The sequence below is a fragment of the Ochotona princeps genome, chromosome 1 (assembly GCF_030435755.1).
Source record: "Ochotona princeps isolate mOchPri1 chromosome 1, mOchPri1.hap1, whole genome shotgun sequence".
NCBI classification, from domain to species: domain Eukaryota; kingdom Metazoa; phylum Chordata; class Mammalia; order Lagomorpha; family Ochotonidae; genus Ochotona; species Ochotona princeps.
In genome coordinates this window covers 61276593-61293621 of record NC_080832.1, presented here as the reverse complement: position 1 = coordinate 61293621, position 17029 = coordinate 61276593, and the positions used below count along the sequence as shown (strand labels likewise).

Here is a 17029-nt window from a genome sequence, read left to right as displayed (position 1 = left end):
TTGCTTTTGAAACAAAGTGTGAAGTGCGAAGCGACCTGCAGAGATGCCGGACTCGGGGAGCGGTGGACGGGGACCCACACAGGCTGGCCCCTGCACTCCAAACCCACGAGGCTGCCAGATCCCGTGACCCCCTGCCACCGCCACACACCTCAGGTTAAGGCAGAGCGCAGCGCCGCCAGCGTGCTGCAGAGACGCCAGGGTGCGGGCCGGCTCACCAGGCGCTGCTCGGCTCCTCTCCAGCCACAGTCCCAGCAGCGACCACCCCGGGCCGCTCTCACGAGGCCCTCAGTGCCCGCCCAGCGCCCCTGGCACTAGGAACGAGCCTCCAGGGCCTCTCACTCTGCCCCGCCCACCCACCAAGGGCACTGGGCAGCGCCCGGCAAGAAGGAAGAGCTGCAGTGACCCCACCGCTGCGGAACCCACTCACCCGCCCGGCCGACCGCCGCGTCTACAACCGGCGCAATTGCGCCTGCGCGGCCGCACGGCGGGCGGGGCGGGGCGTGGCCTCCCGGGCTTGCTGAGGCCTTGGGGGGCGGGGCCGGCTGGCGCGCGCATGCGTTCTGAACGGCCCTTGCTTCCTGAATGATACCCTTGGTTGCCCCGGGTTTGTGGTTTTTTTTTTTTAACTTCTTTTTATTATTATCATTTTATGATACAGTTCCAAAGGCCCTGAAATTTCCCTTATCTCCTCCCCAACTCCCTCGCCCCTCACTGAGTTCCCCTGTATCATTACTAGAGTGGTTCTTTCTGAAGTTCGCGGTAGGGCCGTTTGTGGCGGGGCGTTGGTGGGACTGCCGCCTACTTCCCTGTCACCGTCTCCTGACACCCATCGGACAAACGGACACCCAACTGACGGTCACGGCATCCGGCCGTGTTTCCTAAACGTTCAGGAACTCGCCGTGGGCGGTTCCTCACTAGACCCATGCATTTTTTTTCTCTTGCAAGCATCAAGCAAATGAAATGTGATTCATTCAACCCAAGTTACACTGTTTCTACATCTTGTGTTCATTCTACCTGTGGTTTTATGAAAGTATTCAGATTGAAGAATAAATACACTAAAGTATACTATGATGATGTTACAGTAATTGCACATTATACCGTTGTTAAAGAAATCTAAAGTGCTTTACTGATTACCAAATTATTGAAAAATGAAATCATTTAAAATGCTGTGATTAATGAAATTATTCTTGCATAAGACTATATACCAATAATTCCATTTAAAACTTTTAATTTTATATAAATAAATATGAATAAACTTGCAGTCGAGCTAAATTGAGAATGAGGGGCTGATGTGGTGACATAATGGGTTATCTCTGGAATGTTACATGGGCACAGGTTCAAGGTCCCAGCTGCTCCACTTGTCATCCAGTTCCCTTCTCATGTACCTGGGAAAGCAGCCAAAGGTCCCTGCCTGGCCCTGTCCTGGCCATTGGGACCATTTAGGAGTGAGCCAGCAGATGGAAGATGCTAAAATTTATTTATTTGAAAGGCAGAATGAAAAGGGTGAGAGAGAAATTAAATAAATAGGGCCTGGGTCCTGCATGATAGCGTAATGGTTAAGGTCCTCGCCTTGAATGTGCTGGGATCCCATATGGGCGCCGGTTCTAATCCCAGCAACCCCACTTCCCATCCAGCTCCCTGCTTGTGGCCTGGGAAAGCAGTCAAGGATGGCCCAAGGCCTTGGAACCCTGCACCCGCATGGGAGACCCAGAAAGAAGTTCCTGGCTCCTGGCTTCGGATCAGCGCAGCACCAACCATTGTGCTCACTTGGGGAGTGAATCATCGGATGGAAGATCTTCCTTTCTGTCTCTCCTCTCTGTACATCTGCTTTTCTAATAAAATAAATAAATCATGAAAAAAAGAAATTAAATGTTTTTTAGAAAATGAAAGAGCCAGCAACTTTATGCCAAAGGCTGAATCACGTTCCCCTCTCCAGACACATGTGTATTCTAACCCCTGAAATCTAGGACCATGTCATGTGATTCAGCAAAAAGTAATTTTCAGATGTAATTGAATGCGGTAGTTTGAGGTTAGATTCTCCTGGGTTGTCCCTTTGGATATAGAGATCTTGATAAAAGTGAGGAGGGCCAGGAAAAAAAGATATCCTAACAGAAGCAAGGGTCCTAGTCAGAGAGAGGGGCGATGTGAAGATGCTGAGAGCAGCTTTAAAGACAAGAGAGCCAGGGGATGAGCAGGTCCCAGGGACACAGCCGGGGGTGCAGGGCCGTTCCTCCCAGATGCCTCAGAAGGCGTGCAGGCTTGCTGGCACTGTGATGCCAGCTGGATGAGACTAGTGTCCCAGTTGATCTGGAGGTAAAAACTGTGTGGTTTTAGGACAGTGTGTGTCAGTTTGTTACAGTGGCAGTCAGAAAACACAGTATAAAGTAGCTGGACCTAACCTGAACAACATCATGGGCAACCATGGTCAAATGTCATCCGTTTTTGGGGAAAGCGTGATGAGGTTATGAGATTATGTTAATACCAGTAATAGAGTTGAACTGGCTGTCAAAGTTAAGAACAGGGGCCAGCAGTGTGGGGTCACATGTAAAGTCTCCGTCTGCAATGCCAGCATTCCAAATGCAAGTTGGTGTCCCAGGTGTCCTGGCTACTCCACTTCCAATCCAGCTCTCTGCTAATGCACCTGGGAGAGCAGCAGAAGATGGCCTAAGTGCTCTGGCACCTCCACTCACTTACGAGACCCAGAAGAAGCTCTTAGCACCTGTAACTTTACTTTTCAAATAAATTAACAAAGTATCTATAACTTTACTTTAATGCTTTAACAAAGAGCAGTTCTTGAAGAATTTAGCCAATGTGCTTTTAAATTCATCCAATGTGTAAAAACGTTACAAACTGGATTCTTTTTTTTTAATTTTTTATTTTTTTTAAGATTTATTATTTTTATTACAAAGTCAGATATACAGAGAGGAGAAGAGACAAAGAGGAAGATCTTCTGTCCGATGCTTCACTCCCCAAGCGAGACCCAACGGCCAGTGCGCGCCAATCCGATGCCGGGAACCTGGAACCTCTTCCTGGTCTCCCACACGGGTGCAGTGTCCCAATGCATTGGGCCGTTCTTGACTGCTTTCCCAGGCCACAAGCAGGGAGCTGGATGGGAAGTGGAGCTGCTGGGATTAGAACCGGCACGCCCATATGGGATTCCGGGGCTTTCAAGGCGAGGACTTTAGCCGCTAGGCCACGCTGCCGGGCCCACAAACTGGATTCTAAGTATTAGTTTTGTCATAGCTTTTAAGCTTTGTGTATCCTAAAAATAATAATAATAATAATTCAAAACCCGAAAAAGCAAGCACACCTGCAGTTTCTTCCGAAGATTCTGTTTTGGTCCCTGACGACTTGCGGCAGTACCGGGTTCTACCGACGCTTGCCTGGAGGGCGCTCAAGAGCTGAGAGCTAAGCTCCCAGGGTGGAGAAGGAAGTGGTCAGCAGCGCGCCGGCGCCAGGGGTGATGGTGCTTCCCCGGCTGTTGCTTGCGGCGCCCCGCAGGGCCGTTCTTGAGTCCGTGGAGGCTGCGCTCTACGGTGAGCTTGGTGGTCCTGGGGAAGAGGGGAGAACGCCCCATCTCGGATCCCAGGAAAAGGATGGGTTTGGAAGGGGCGCTTGCCGTTGTCCAGACTTGCAGTTAAAATTCAGTCTAATTCCTCGTCGTATCTGGTTACGTAGCTCCCACCTGGACTTCTTGTTTCTCCAGATCCGCGCCTTGTGGGCCAGGGTTTGCTCTGGGGGGCGCAGCGGGCGGGGCCAGCCTTGTTCCAGGATGGTGGTGTGTGTGTGGGGGGGGGCATTTGTAATGAATTGGTGCTAGACTGAGCATTGAATCCCAGCCCAGAGGCGCAAGCAAGATGTCAGTCCTTGCCCTGGGGAGGCCCAGGGACAAGCCTGGCCTCAGTTGTTACCCAGGGTACCCACAGGTGAGCAGAGATACTAGCTTGGTGAATCAGCCACCTAGCACCACCCCTCTTGCCAATGAGGATGGGGGTCACCAGAGAGGCGAAGGTAGCAGGTGGAGGCGCTGAGTCTAGCATGCAGGAGCCTCCAGGAGTCTCGCTCTGTGAGCACCTCTCCTGCAGCACCAACTGCTGTCCGTGGATGCAGCAACATGGCCCAGGGTCACACTGTCCACTGCCTGTTTCCTCTTAGCTGCTGGTCTGTTTTCAGGATGTGCGTTTCTGTGCACGTCATTTTTTTCTGACCTTTAGCCCATGATCAGTTACTGAGCGCAGTTTCTGGGGGAGATGGAAGCGATCATGGGTATACACAGTCCAGTTCAGGGAAACAACCTGGTTAGAACAGCTGACTCCGGACTGTGAGCAAGTATTACAGAAAGGTGCCTTTTCCATGTTCAGAGTAATGACAGAATCACATGGTTATATTTTCAGTACAGTGAAACCAACAAGCAAGCACAGCCCAAGTCTGTCTATATATATTCCCTCCAACCAGCTATCCTCCCTAGATGCATTTTGGTAACATGTTCTTCTAAACACGTATCTCAGCATGTGTAATTAAAACACATGTAAAACACTACATATATGCAAAATACTACATATATGAGTGTGATATGTACAGACATGTAATTTTGTGTTCTTATGTTTTATTTATTTGATTTATTTCTTTTTATTGGAAAGGCAGATATACAGAGAGGAGGAGAGACAGAGAGGAAGATCTTCCATCCGATGATTCACTCCCCAAGTGACCGCAATGGCCGGTGCTGCGCCAATCCAAAGCCAGGAACCCGGAACCTCCTCCAGGTCTCCCTCGCGGGATGCAGGGTCCCAAGGCCTTGGGCCGTCCTCAACTGCTTTCCCAGGCCACAAGCAGGGAGCTGGATGGGAAACAGGCCTGCCAGGATTAGAACCGGCACGCCCATATGGGATCCCGGCATGTTCAGGGCAAGGACTTTAAGCCGCTAGGCCACACCGCCGGGCCTGTCTCCTTATGTTTTAAAAAGCTTTCTAGGAAAGCACATATAACTTAAGTGCTGCAAATATCTCACAGCATGGAGATACCACAGGACTTTTCAGACATGATTAAGTGACGTATTTTGAGGCTAGATTCTCCTGGGTTATCTCAGTCTGGATATAGAGATCTTGATACAAGGGAGGTAGGAGGGCCAAGTGAAAAGACTATGTCACAACAGACTAACAAATTATTTTAATTATTTGAATTTATTCGTGCTTAACAAGCTGAACGTGTTAATTTCCTTTGTTTGCTATTTAATAAATAGTTCTTCAAGAAATACTGTGCATGCCATTTGCATACATGTACAACTACTGTATTACAATAGATACATAGAAGGGGGAGTGTTAAAACAGGGTGACAAGTGACATTCAACTAGACTTTAAGAGAATAAGTGTGTTCCATGCAGATGAGACAAATAGGCAAGACAGGATTTGAACCCAGGTTTATCTCACTGCAGTCCTTCCTCTTTCCACAATGATGTGTTTAAGGCATGTGTACATTTTTTATGTAACCGGGAAGTATGGGTAGGGTAATTGGATAGGAAGGGCAGAGGAAAAGGTTTAGTAAACCATGCAGGCAAGTAGAGTTGAAGGGCCTAGCCCTTCCTAAGGAAGCTGTACTGCACTGTATTAAGTATCCTAGAAATAAGTTTACCACTGCAGAAACAGTAAAACGTGGGGTTATTCACTGATTTAAGACTCCCAAGGTGAAAATCAGTGGCAGGCACCTTACCTTGGGGATTAAGACCCTGCATGAGCTGCCTGCATCCCACAGCAGAGTACCTCAGTTTGAGTACCAGCTCTACGCCCCATCAAGTTTAGTCTGTATTAATTTTGAATACCCCTCACAAAACCCCATATTATCTGTCCATAAAGTCGGTGGATATCAAGTTGTTAGTTTGGCTTCAGTGAGGGAACAGGTGTTTTCTGGTTGAGCATCACAACATGACTGACAAGTAGGGGGCATGTTCTACAAAGCACAGGCTGTGCAATAGAGGGTCAGACCATGGTAAGTTTGGGGGAACACATGCTTTCATCCAGCTTTTTTCAATTAGAAAAACAAAATTTAAAACAGATTTAAACCAAGTCTTTATTTTACATTTTTATTTATTTACTTGGAAGACAGAAAGATAAACAGGGAAAGATAAAGACACATACATCTTCCATCCAATGGTTCACTTCCCAACTGCCCACAACTCCATGCTGAAGACAGGATCTGGGAACTCAGTTTATGTCTTGTGTGAGTAGCAAGGACCCTGGTTCTTGGACCATCACCTGCTCTTCCCTGGATTTACCTGAAGCTGAAATCAGAAGTGGAGCAGAACTCAAACCCAGACACTGACGTGGGTTGCAGATATCTTAACCACTGTGCCAAAACCCAAGAAATTTAGTCCTGACTGATTATCTCTTGTGTCTCCCAACCTCCCAACAGGGATATAGCTAAATTATAGAAAGTTCAATGTTAATTTGCTGATTCTACAAAGAAACATAACTTAGTTTCTCAAAAGCTAAATACCAGAACCTTGAATTTATCATAACTGCTAAAATTACGATGGTTTTCTAGGTCCTAAACAATGAGAAGCAGAAATAAATGTAAATTCAGCCCTCTGGCTCTATCATAGTATTGGGAGTCACAATGAACTAGTTGAATGAAAATTACTACAGGGCCTGGCGGGTTGACCTAGTGGCTAAAGTCTTTGCCCTGAACTCACTGGGATCCCATATGGGCACTGGTTCTAATCCCGGCAGCTCCACTTCCCATCCAGTTCCCTGCTTGTGGCCTGGGAAAGCAGTCGAGGACGGCCCAAAGCCTTGGGACCCTGCACCCGTGAGGGAGACCTGGGGGAAGTTCCTGGCTCCCAGCTTTGGATCAGTGCATCACCGGCCGTTGCGGTCACTGGGGGAGTGAGTCACCGGATAGAAGATCATCCTCTCTGTCTCTCCTCCTCTCTGTGTATCTGATTTGCAATAAAATAAATCAATCTTTAAAAAATAATAAATAAAAAAAATTACTATGAGCCCAACCTCCTCTTCTAATTTAGGAACAATTAGTTCTTCCCAAAAAGTAAGGACATCTCAATGTACAGGGTAATCCAACCATGAGCTCTGCAAGAATAGCTCGACATCAGGTTCACTGTTTACTGGTTATGTTCAAAGACCAGAGAATCTACATCTACCACCTTCAGTCCAGCATTACTCCCTGCATTTGAAGCAAGTGCAGCAATAATTCATCATTTTATTTGTGTCACTGATCCTATGTCTAAACCCACTATATGGCCCCAGGCTTACCTAACAACACAGCCTTTGATATGATAATGAGATGGTACACACTGCTTTTCTTTTTTAAAAGAAAAAGTAGATCTATACTTATTACTTTATTTTTTTAAAAGATTTATTTATTTTATTACAAAGTCAGATATACAGAGAGGAGCAGAGACAGAGAGGAAAATCTTCCATCCGATGATTCACTCCCCAAGTGAGCTGCAATGGGCCGGTGCGCGCCAATCCGATGCCGGGAACCAGGAACCTCTTCCAGGTCTCCCACGCGGGTGCAGGGTCCCAATGCATTGGGCCGTCCTCGACTGCTTTCCCAGGCCACAAGCAGGGAGCTGGATGGGAAGTGGAGCTGCCAGCATTAGAACCGGCGCCCATATGGGATCCCGGGGCTTTCAAGGCGAGGACTTTAGCCGCTAGGCTACGCCGCTGGGCCCTATACTTATTACTTTATTTAATTTTTTTTTTCTTTTCAATATTGTTTACATAGTTGAGAGGGATACATGCCCAGGTGGGCCTCTGATTAGGGTGGAGAGCAGCTATGGAAGAAGGTGACTAGGACAAATATTTGATTTTTTTTTCTCCCTTGTCTGCAGGGGAGGGTGGGGTGGGGACTGCTCCCTACTGTCAAACTACATAGCATTCAGGAATGGGACATGGTCATTTAATGACACCTTAAAGACCACAATATGGGGGAGGAATGTTCGGAAGGTGTTACTAGAGTTGTCTTGATAGCTTTGAAACATTATCAGCTTCACTGTTCCAGGTTTGAGAAAATTTTTCTATTGGTTGACAATATCCACTTAATGTTTAGCCAGGAGAGTGGTCCAACCAGTTCAGCTTTGCATCCTGTAAAGACTTAGTTGCTGGCCTGTACAAGCTGGCCATCATGTTCTTTGCGTGCATCTGGGCATTCTGCTCACTGCACAGGCATCAGCAACTGAAGAGACCCAGTCCCAGCACGTCACAGACCTGGTTCTCACACATACGAAGATGCTGTTGCCTAGTCAGGGCAACCCCCACCAGGCACACCTCCAGCCCAGGGGTGTGCTAGCCCCCGCTGCAGCTAGACCAGCTCAGCCATGTCCCATCCAGCTCTCATGCACACCCACCTGTGCCGTGGCTTGGCTCAGCCTGACACGCCCCCAGATCCAGTCCTCACATATGCTGACAGGTGCTGTCACCCCCCTGAAGTGAAAAAATGCTGCTTTATAAAACCAATCTGGGAGTTGGAGCAATGGTTTAATTGGCTAATCTTCTACCTGCAAGCACTAGTAACCCATATGGGTGCCAGTTGGTGTTCTAGCTATTCCACTTCCCATCCAGCTCCCTTCTGTGGCCTGGGAAAGTAGCAGAGAATGGGCCAAATCCTTAGGACCCTGTATCCAAACATGGGAGACCTGGAAGTGGCTCCTGGTTCCTGGCTTTGGTTTGGCTGAGTTCTGGCTGTTGTGGCTATTTGGCAAGTGAACCAGCAGGTAGACCTTTTTTTCTGTCTCTCCTTCTGTTTAAATCTGTCTTTCCAATTAAAAACAAAATCTTTAAAAAATAATAGTAATAGCTGGTGCTAGGTGTGGGCCAGGCTGAGTGAGGTCGCTGCACCTGCTTGTGAGAGCTGGACTGGTGGTGGGCTGGGCTGAGTTAGGCTGCGGCTAAGCACTAAAACTGGGGACAGGCCATCTCAGACTGTAGCCTGTAGAAAGGAGCAGTAATGATTTGCTTCCTACCTGTCTCTCACATGAGAGACCTAGAGTGAGATTCCAATTCCCAGCTTCAGCTCCAGTGAGGGGCCACTGCAGGCATTTGGCTTGTTCTCTCTCTGCCTCTGAAATAAGTCAACCCCGCCCCTTTCAAAAAAAAAAATCTAATACCAATGAGTGATTTTTACTTGTAACAATTATTATAGGACTGTTTCCTTTGCCTAATTTTTCCTTTTTTTTTTTTTTTTTTAAAGATTTGACAGGTAGAGTCAACAAATTCGAATCAGCATTAGACAATAGTAAAACTACAAAGGCACATAGGGGGAATCAGGAGTGATCCTGACAACCTCTTAACAGGAGGTCATGTGCGTGGAGCGGGGAGGGGGGGACCCCAGAGTGGAGCAGGTGGACAGGAGGCTTGTATCCCAACCCTGAAGACTCCCAGACCCTCACCAAGGACTATCAGTACAAGCACCAAGGACTACATCCCAACTGCCAAGGAGACCATAGGGAAATGGAATGCCTTTGGAGGCCAAGAACTCTGAGGTCATCCACCCCCGTTTGGAACTACCACATGGGATGGAAGAAGCCCAAACCCTTCCTTGCAGGATCCAAGGTCATCCGAACAGTAAGCTTCCTTCAGGACTAGGAAGAGGAGCTTTCTCTGGTCCTCACTTAGTTCCAACTTTGGATCCCCACCCTATCTTGCCATGAGCATCAGGGTCGCTCCGGAGCCCTCCACCCCAAAACACACACACACACACAAACCGGAACAGAGAGACAGAGAACAAGGAAAGCTTGGAACCAGACAGAAAAACGGTCAGCGTGGACTCACACATGCTTTACTAGGTAGGACACAAAGATTAGTTACTCCTCACTAAGTATTGAAAATTTCTCTGCACACCCCTCCTAAAACTGTTCTGCACTTCAACTGTTGACATATGCCTTGTTAGAGTTATAAGCCAGTTTAGACTATCCCCAAATCTGCCAAGTTCAGTAAAAATTAAGCTTCAACACTATAAACTGCTGAATGCTAAAATGAAAATAGTCACGAGACAGCTGAATAGTACCCTATAGCCATTTTAAGGTGTATAGCAGCCGGTTCTGTGTATAAATTAAAATAGAAATATCAATGCAGTAGTCACAGGATGTGGTTAAGAACTTGCATTTTTTAACATATTTGTTGCTCAATACCATGTCAATTAATTCCATAATGTTGTAAATTGTTGTTGATGTTATGTTGTGGCTTTTCATTGATCGGGATGATATTCTGCTAGCTCTGCTTTCAGACCAGAGATGGTCTCCCCAAGAAACCGTTGAATTTATCTGGACAATAAGATGCTGGACTCTATGCTTACAATGAAAGAATCTTGACTGAATTTGAACTTTAATACTGCAACATGGTGGAGGAATCCACCATGGGGGGAGGGGATGGGGGATTCCCAGAGCCTATGAGACAGTGTCACATAGTGCAATATAATTAATAAAAAATAATAATAACAAAAAAAAAGATTTGACAGGTAGAGTGACTCATTCCCCAAATGATCACGATGGTGGGGGCTATAACTAGATCTTTGAGGTCTATTCATATCGAGCTAGCTAGCTACTACCTATCTAAAAGGTGGTTATCAAGAGAGGCCAACAGAGAGATCTTCCATCAGGGTCTACTCCCCAAATGGTTACAACATCCAACTCTAGGCCAAGCCAAACAGGAGCCAGGAACTAGGGGTCTCAGGTAGGTGGCAGGAAGCAGCCTCAGTAGTGGGAAGTGGGACTCAAACTGACACTGATTTGGGGTTTGGGTGTTCCGAGCAAAAGCTAAATCTGCTGTGCCATGACGCTTACCTCAGCATCAATGATGAACTCAATCTCCATCCCTTTAACGCTCCCTGGAGGAAGAGGAATACAGCCAAACATTCCCATATCCAATCATGACCTAGTCTTTTTGGAGACCAACTCCAATCTCAAGGTATCCAGGAACCCACTTAGGCAACTCTCCACCCCAGAAATTTTAAGACATTTAGGATCTCTATGTCAGGTACTGGGAACAAAGACAAGTACTTACTATGTCACAGAATTCAGGTTTTTAAAGAAACAAAAAGAACGAATAAAGCTTGCTAACTGGAACCAGGAAAATTTGTTTAACCTTAATTCTTCCCAACTATGGCGATGTTACTATGTTCAGGTTACCTAAATTGCTTTATTTCTTTTAGGTTGGAAATCAACAAGGGGAAGCTGCCACAATTTTTGTACTGTTGTTTCCAAACACGTCACTTATAAAGAATTAAAAAGCTTGCTTAATTCCAAAAACATTATGTTAATTGATGTTAGAGAGCCATGGGAAATCCTTGAGTATGGAAAAATCCCTGGGTCTGTCAATATACCATGTAAGTGACATACATCTTAAGCTGATTACAAAACATTTATTTTCAGTAATTTGTTGGATCTAAAATTTATTGAAATTCTTAATATTCTCTTTCAGTGGATGAGGTAGGTGAAGCTCTTCAGATGAACCCAAAAGACTTCAAAGAGAAATACAATAAAGTAAAGCCATCCAAATCTGACAATCTAGTGTTTTCTTGTTTAGCTGGACTTAGAAGCAAGAAGGCTCTGGATACAGCAGTATCTCTGGGATTTAACAGGTATGTAGAAGGGAAAAATGGATTCAAGAATGGGTATTTTAATGTTTCATATATTCAAGTAGAAATTATTAGGCTATTCAAGAATTTTTTTAAAAGATTTATTTATTTTATTGGAAAGGCAGATGTACAGAGAGGAGGAGAGACAGAGAGGAAGATCTTTCGTCTGATGATTCACTCCCCAAGTGGCCGCAACGGCCGGTGCCGTGCAGATCAGAAGCCAGGAGCCAGGAACTTCTTTCTGGGTCTCCCACACGGGTGCAGGATCCCAAGGCTTTGGGCCATCCTCAACTGCTTTCCCAAGGCCACATGGATGGGAAGTGGGGTTGCTGGGATTAGAACCGGCGCCCATATGGGATCCTAGCGCGTTCAAAGCAAGGACCTTAACCATTACGCTATCGTCTCGGGCCCATCAAGAATTTCTTATTAGCCACAGTTAATAATACAGGATAGCAAGACTAACAGACTCTTATCTTTTCCTCTTATTCAGAAACAACACAAGCCTTTTTCAATGGGAGTTAGAGATAAAAAAGCTTTCATCCGCTATTCCCTCCCTAAATTCCCACAGCAGTTGGGGATAGGCCAGGCCAGGCCCAAGCACTGGGGCCATCTTTTGCTGCTTTTCCAAGGTCATTAACAGGGAGCTAGATAGGAAGTGGAGCAGCTGGGTTTCAAATGGTGCTCCATGGGATGCCATCATTGCAGGTAACACCTTTACACACTGTGCCACAGTGCCAGCCCCGACAGTACAGTCTTAATGGGCTTAAAGTAACTAGCTTGGTGAATGACCACTGCATTGTCTCTAAAGTTCCTGTCATCAAGGAGGGTATTTGGTACAGGGTTGGATGGCCATTTGGGATGCCTGCATCTGATACCAGAGCCACTGGTCCAATCACGGCTCCTCTACTTCCCACCCAACTTTTTTTTTCTTTTTGTTCTTTTATTTTGATAAGCTTTACATAGTTGATTAGGACACAAAGGGTCAAGGGTTTCAGCAAAGTGGGTAAGACCATTGTTACATTTGTTTTGCATGTGTCCAATCCAACTTCTTGCTAATGTGTACCCTGGGAGGCAGCAGATGATGGTTCAAATTGACTCCTGCCACCCGGGTGGGAGAGCCTGAATACAGTTCCAGGCTCCATCTATGTCTCTGCCTTTCCTGTAAAATAAGTAAAAAATCAAAGTTTCTATCAACCATCTGTTATTTATACATAAGCCAGGAGAAAATGTTTAAAGAACTATTTCGTTATTTTCAGTGCTCAACACTATGCTGGAGGATGGAAGGAATGGGTATCCTGCGAACTTACAGAGAAGAAAGAAGGAAACTGAATTTTGAAACACAAATTGACTCTGAGTGCATGAAACCAAGTATAGCGGAATGAGCAAAATAAACATCTAGTCCTGACAACAATGCTTAATGGTGAGGAGCTTTTGTGTAAATCAATTACTCGCTTACTTAAATCAACTACCTATTTACTTTCAAAGGCCATTAAGAAACGAGAAATATGTATTTGACTTGCTCAAACATAGGAATTGGGTTCTAAAAACTGATTTTTAAGTTGTTTAATTCAACAGTATTCCAAAAGACCAGAGCATTCATGTGTGACTATTTCTAATCACCAAAGAGGCTAGAACAGATTAATAATCTTGATCATAACACTCCAGAATCTAGGATATATACATTTAAACAACCAAATCTACTAACATCCAAAAACTTGTGGCACTTTTGTGCCCAGCAAGATAGTGATATAACTTGCAATTTAAAAATTAACATGAGAATAGAAATCAGAATAGTGGTTGTTTCTGTTGATGGTAGATTAATTGGAAAAAGAAGGAAAACTTTCTACGGTGACAGAAACATTCCATGTTTTGACATAAGATGCTATATTGATCAACAGGTTACTTTAACGTTTGTGGGAAAAAATTAAAAAGCAAGCTTATTGGGGCTTGTGCCATGGCTCATTAGGGTAATCCTCAACCCTGTGGCGCCAACATCCCATATGGGCGCCAGTTTATGTCCCAACTGCTCCATTTCCAATCCAGTTCTCTGCCTATGGCCTCCAGCAGTGGAGGATGGTCCAAGTCCTTGTGATACTGCAGCCAAAAGGGACATAGTAGAGCTTCCTGGCTCCTGGCTTCAGATCAACTCAGCTGTGGTCATTGAGGACACTGGGGAAGTGAATCAGCTAATGGAAGACCTTCACTCTCTTCCCTCCTCCTTTATTAAAATCCAAAGTCTCAAAATACAAAAATATAGCATACGATTTAATACATTATTTAACAAGAAGCTGTTTTATTTCAATATGGGAGAAAATCACTTTGAAAATACGAAGATACATCTAAAGTTTTTGAACTATGAGAAAGGCAGATTCCACCTACTGGTTCACTCTCCAGAGTGAATGGCCAGGGCTGGACCAGGCAGAAGCCAGTAGTCTAGTGTTTCATCCAGGTCTCTTACATGGCTGCAGGGCCTAAGTTCTTAGGCCATCTTCTGCTGCTTTGTCAGGCACATTAGCAGGAAGCTAGAGTGGAGCAGCCATAGGGGATAATGGCAGCTTAATTTACTATGCCACAATACCAGCTTCCAGATTATATTTTTAACAGCTACAGATACTCTGTTACTGTTATAATAGCACAGAAGAAAGATCCTGTGAAAAATGGCAACAGCAGCCTAATGGACACACCCTGAAATCCTAGAAGAGAATCAGGCTTGGGGTAGAGAACAGGTATGTGAGAAAGCAAAATCTTTATGTTTCATAGAAGGAAGTTAGTAAATAATACAACTGAAAAGAGATGATAAGCTGAGGAAGAGCATATGGTCAAATATTTGCAACTCAGATGCCCAGATTTCAAGGACTAAAATCTGATCTCAACTCTATCACTTTATATGTGACTAGGTAAATTACTTAGCCTTTGTTTCGCCATCATAAAAAAAGATGGTTCTAAAAACTAACTTCATACATTTGGAGGGCACACATCACACCTGTCACATGAAAAGTGTGCAAACAGGGCCCAGAGTGGTGACCTAACGGCTAAAGTTTTCGCCTTGAACTTGCTGGAATCCCATATGGACATCGGTTCTGACTCTGGAAACTCCACTTCCCATCCAGCTCCCTGCTTGTGGCCTGGGAAAGCAGTCAAGGACAGCCCAAGGCCCCCTGCACCCATGTGGGATTCATGGAGGAAGTTCCTGGCTCCTGGCTTCAGATTGGCGCAGCACCGGCCATTGCGGTCACTTGGGGAGTGAATCATTGGACAAAAGATCATCCTCTCTGTCTCTCCTCCTCTCTGTATATCTGACTTTGCAATAAAAACAAAATGAATATTTAAAAAACAAAAGTGTGCAAACAGCAAAACATGGAACCATGGAGAAATGACTAAAGTTCAAAGTAACTGCCTCTGGGGAAGGAGAATGGGACAGGATCCTACAAGCCACTGTGCAATTTTAAATTTTCTTACATTTAAAACAATTAAAAAGGAACAAGTGATATAAATTTTAATAATGTTTTATTTAGTCCTATGTATACAAAATATTTTCATTTAAAACAAGTAATCACAATAAACAAATTAATTTTACATTCTTTTGGTTTGTACTAAGTACTTAAAATCCAATACTTATTTTTATTATGATTACAGCATATCTCAATTCATACTAGCCACATTTTCAGTATTCAAAATGGTCACAGGTGGCTAGTGGTTATGGTACTGCATAGTATGGCCAATGGTAGTATTTGATTTTAAAATCAATGTTTCACCAATGGCTGATAAATCCCAGGAAGACAGCTGGCCACAGAGATATGCCTCCAACTGGAAGCTACCACCTTCTACAGTAGTCTATAAAAACTAGCAAAAATGATATGTTGGAGCTTCTAGTTGATCGGGATGACACTCTGTTGGCTCTGCCTTCGGACCTGAGAGGGCCTCCCTAAGAGGTCGTTGAATTTGAACAATGGGATGCTGGACTCTATGTATGGTCTATGCTTGCAATGAGGGAATCCCAGCGGAACTTGAGCTGTGGCTATGCATCAGGATGGAGGAATCCACTGGGGGGGGAGGGTTTGGGGTGAAGGGGGGAGAATCCCAGTACCTATGAAATTGTGTCGAGTAATACATTGTAATTAATGGGAAATAATAATAATAATAAAAAAACTAGCAAAAAAAAAAAACCATAAAAAATTCCCGAGTCTGACCAAGCCTTTTGACTTCATTACTTTTACAGAAAATAAAGACGCATGCTGAATGATATGTTAAGGATGCAATCAGCTAAATCTGGATGGTGAAAAATCTTTAGTACACCAGGAAACTAAAACGGAAGTTTTTAAGAATCATAAAGGAATCTATGAATTTTAAGACTTCTAACTAGAAGTAATTAATCATTTTTTTAAAAGATTTTTTATTATTATTGGAAAGCCGGATATACAGAGAGGAGGAGAGACAGAGAGGAAGATCTTCCGTCCGATGTTTCACTCCCCAAGTGAGCCGCAAAGGGCCGGTGCGCGCCAATCCGAAGCCGGGAACCTGGAACCTCCTCCGGGTCTCCCACGCGGGTGTAGGGTCCCAAAGCTTTGGGCCGTCCTCGACTGCTTTCCCAGGCCACAAGCAGGGAGCTGGATGGCAAGTGGAACTGCCGGGATTAGAACCGGAGCCCATATGGGATCCCGGGGCATTCAAGGCGAGGACTTTAGCCGCTAGGTCATGCCGCTGGGCCCATAATTAATCATTTTTAATGTTCAATGCAGTAAGTAGTAACTTGAACATCAAATATTTGAACATTGAATACTTGATACTAAAAATTTTTTACTAATTGCTTTTAGGTATGATGAACACTTTAATAGTTTTTTTGTTTTAAAGACTCATTATTTCTTTGGAGCACATAACTGAAATATTTATGGATACAATAATAGCAATACCTGAGATTTTCTTCAAAGTAATATGAAGTTGGGGGAAGGGGAGGATAGGAATTTAGATGAAATTAAATTGGCTGTTAACTTGTTGAAGCTGGATGATGGGTTGACAGAGGTTCATTACATTTCTTTAGCTACTCTCCATACTGTTTGAAAGTTTCCTCAATAAGAAGAAAACAAAACTATGAGGTATATGCATTAATCTTAGGAGTAAAATTTTAAATATATAGGTAAACTTAAAGAATAAAATTATCGGGCCCGGCAGCGTGGCCTAGCGGCTAAAGTCCTCGCCTTGAACGCACCCGGAATCCCATATGGGCGCCGGTTCTAATCCCGGCAGCTCCACTTCCCATCCAGCTCCCTGCTTGTGGCCTGGGAAAGCAGTTGAGGACGGCCCAATGCATTGGGACCCTGCACCCGCGTGGGAGACCCGGAAGAGGTTCCTGGTTCCCGGCTTCAGATCGGCGTAGCACCGGACATTGCAGCTCACTTGGGGAGTGAATCATCAGACGGAGGATCTTCCTCTCTATCTATCCTCC

At 44.9% G+C, this 17029-nt stretch overlaps 2 protein-coding genes across 7 annotated transcripts in view; one reads left to right on the top strand and one right to left on the bottom strand.

Annotated features, from left to right (window-relative positions):
- The window catches only part of USP45 (ubiquitin specific peptidase 45), a 72065-nt gene extending 71578 nt beyond the window's left edge, over positions 1-487 (bottom strand). For all 6 annotated transcript variants that reach the window (XR_009244928.1, XM_004580358.3, XM_058660513.1 and 3 more), the window contains exon 1: positions 428-487. The gene's annotated coding sequence lies outside the window, so the exon portion shown is untranslated. The remainder of the gene's footprint in view (positions 1-427) is intronic.
- A 2879-nt stretch (positions 488-3366) lies between these two features.
- Positions 3367-13146, top strand: TSTD3 (thiosulfate sulfurtransferase like domain containing 3). The gene is made up of 4 exons (XM_004580522.3): positions 3367-3536; positions 11161-11334; positions 11430-11589; positions 12843-13146. The coding sequence occupies exons 1-4, from the start codon at positions 3464-3466 to the stop codon at positions 12913-12915; spliced, it is 480 nt and encodes a 159-aa protein (XP_004580579.2). The 5' UTR covers positions 3367-3463; the 3' UTR covers positions 12916-13146.
- Positions 13147-17029: the final 3883 nt, after the last annotated feature.

Bases quoted from the DNA above. Each gene is read 5' to 3' on its own strand.
- TSTD3 (XM_004580522.3), top strand. From the start codon at position 3,464: ATGGTGCTTCCCCGGCTGTTGCTTGCGGCGCCCCGCAGGGCCGTTCTT. The intron at 3,537-11,160 runs GTGAGCTTGGTG...TATTTCTTTTAG, and splicing joins CGTGGAGGCTGCGCTCTACG to GTTGGAAATCAACAAGGGGA. The intron at 11,335-11,429 runs GTAAGTGACATA...ATTCTCTTTCAG, and splicing joins TGGGTCTGTCAATATACCAT to TGGATGAGGTAGGTGAAGCT.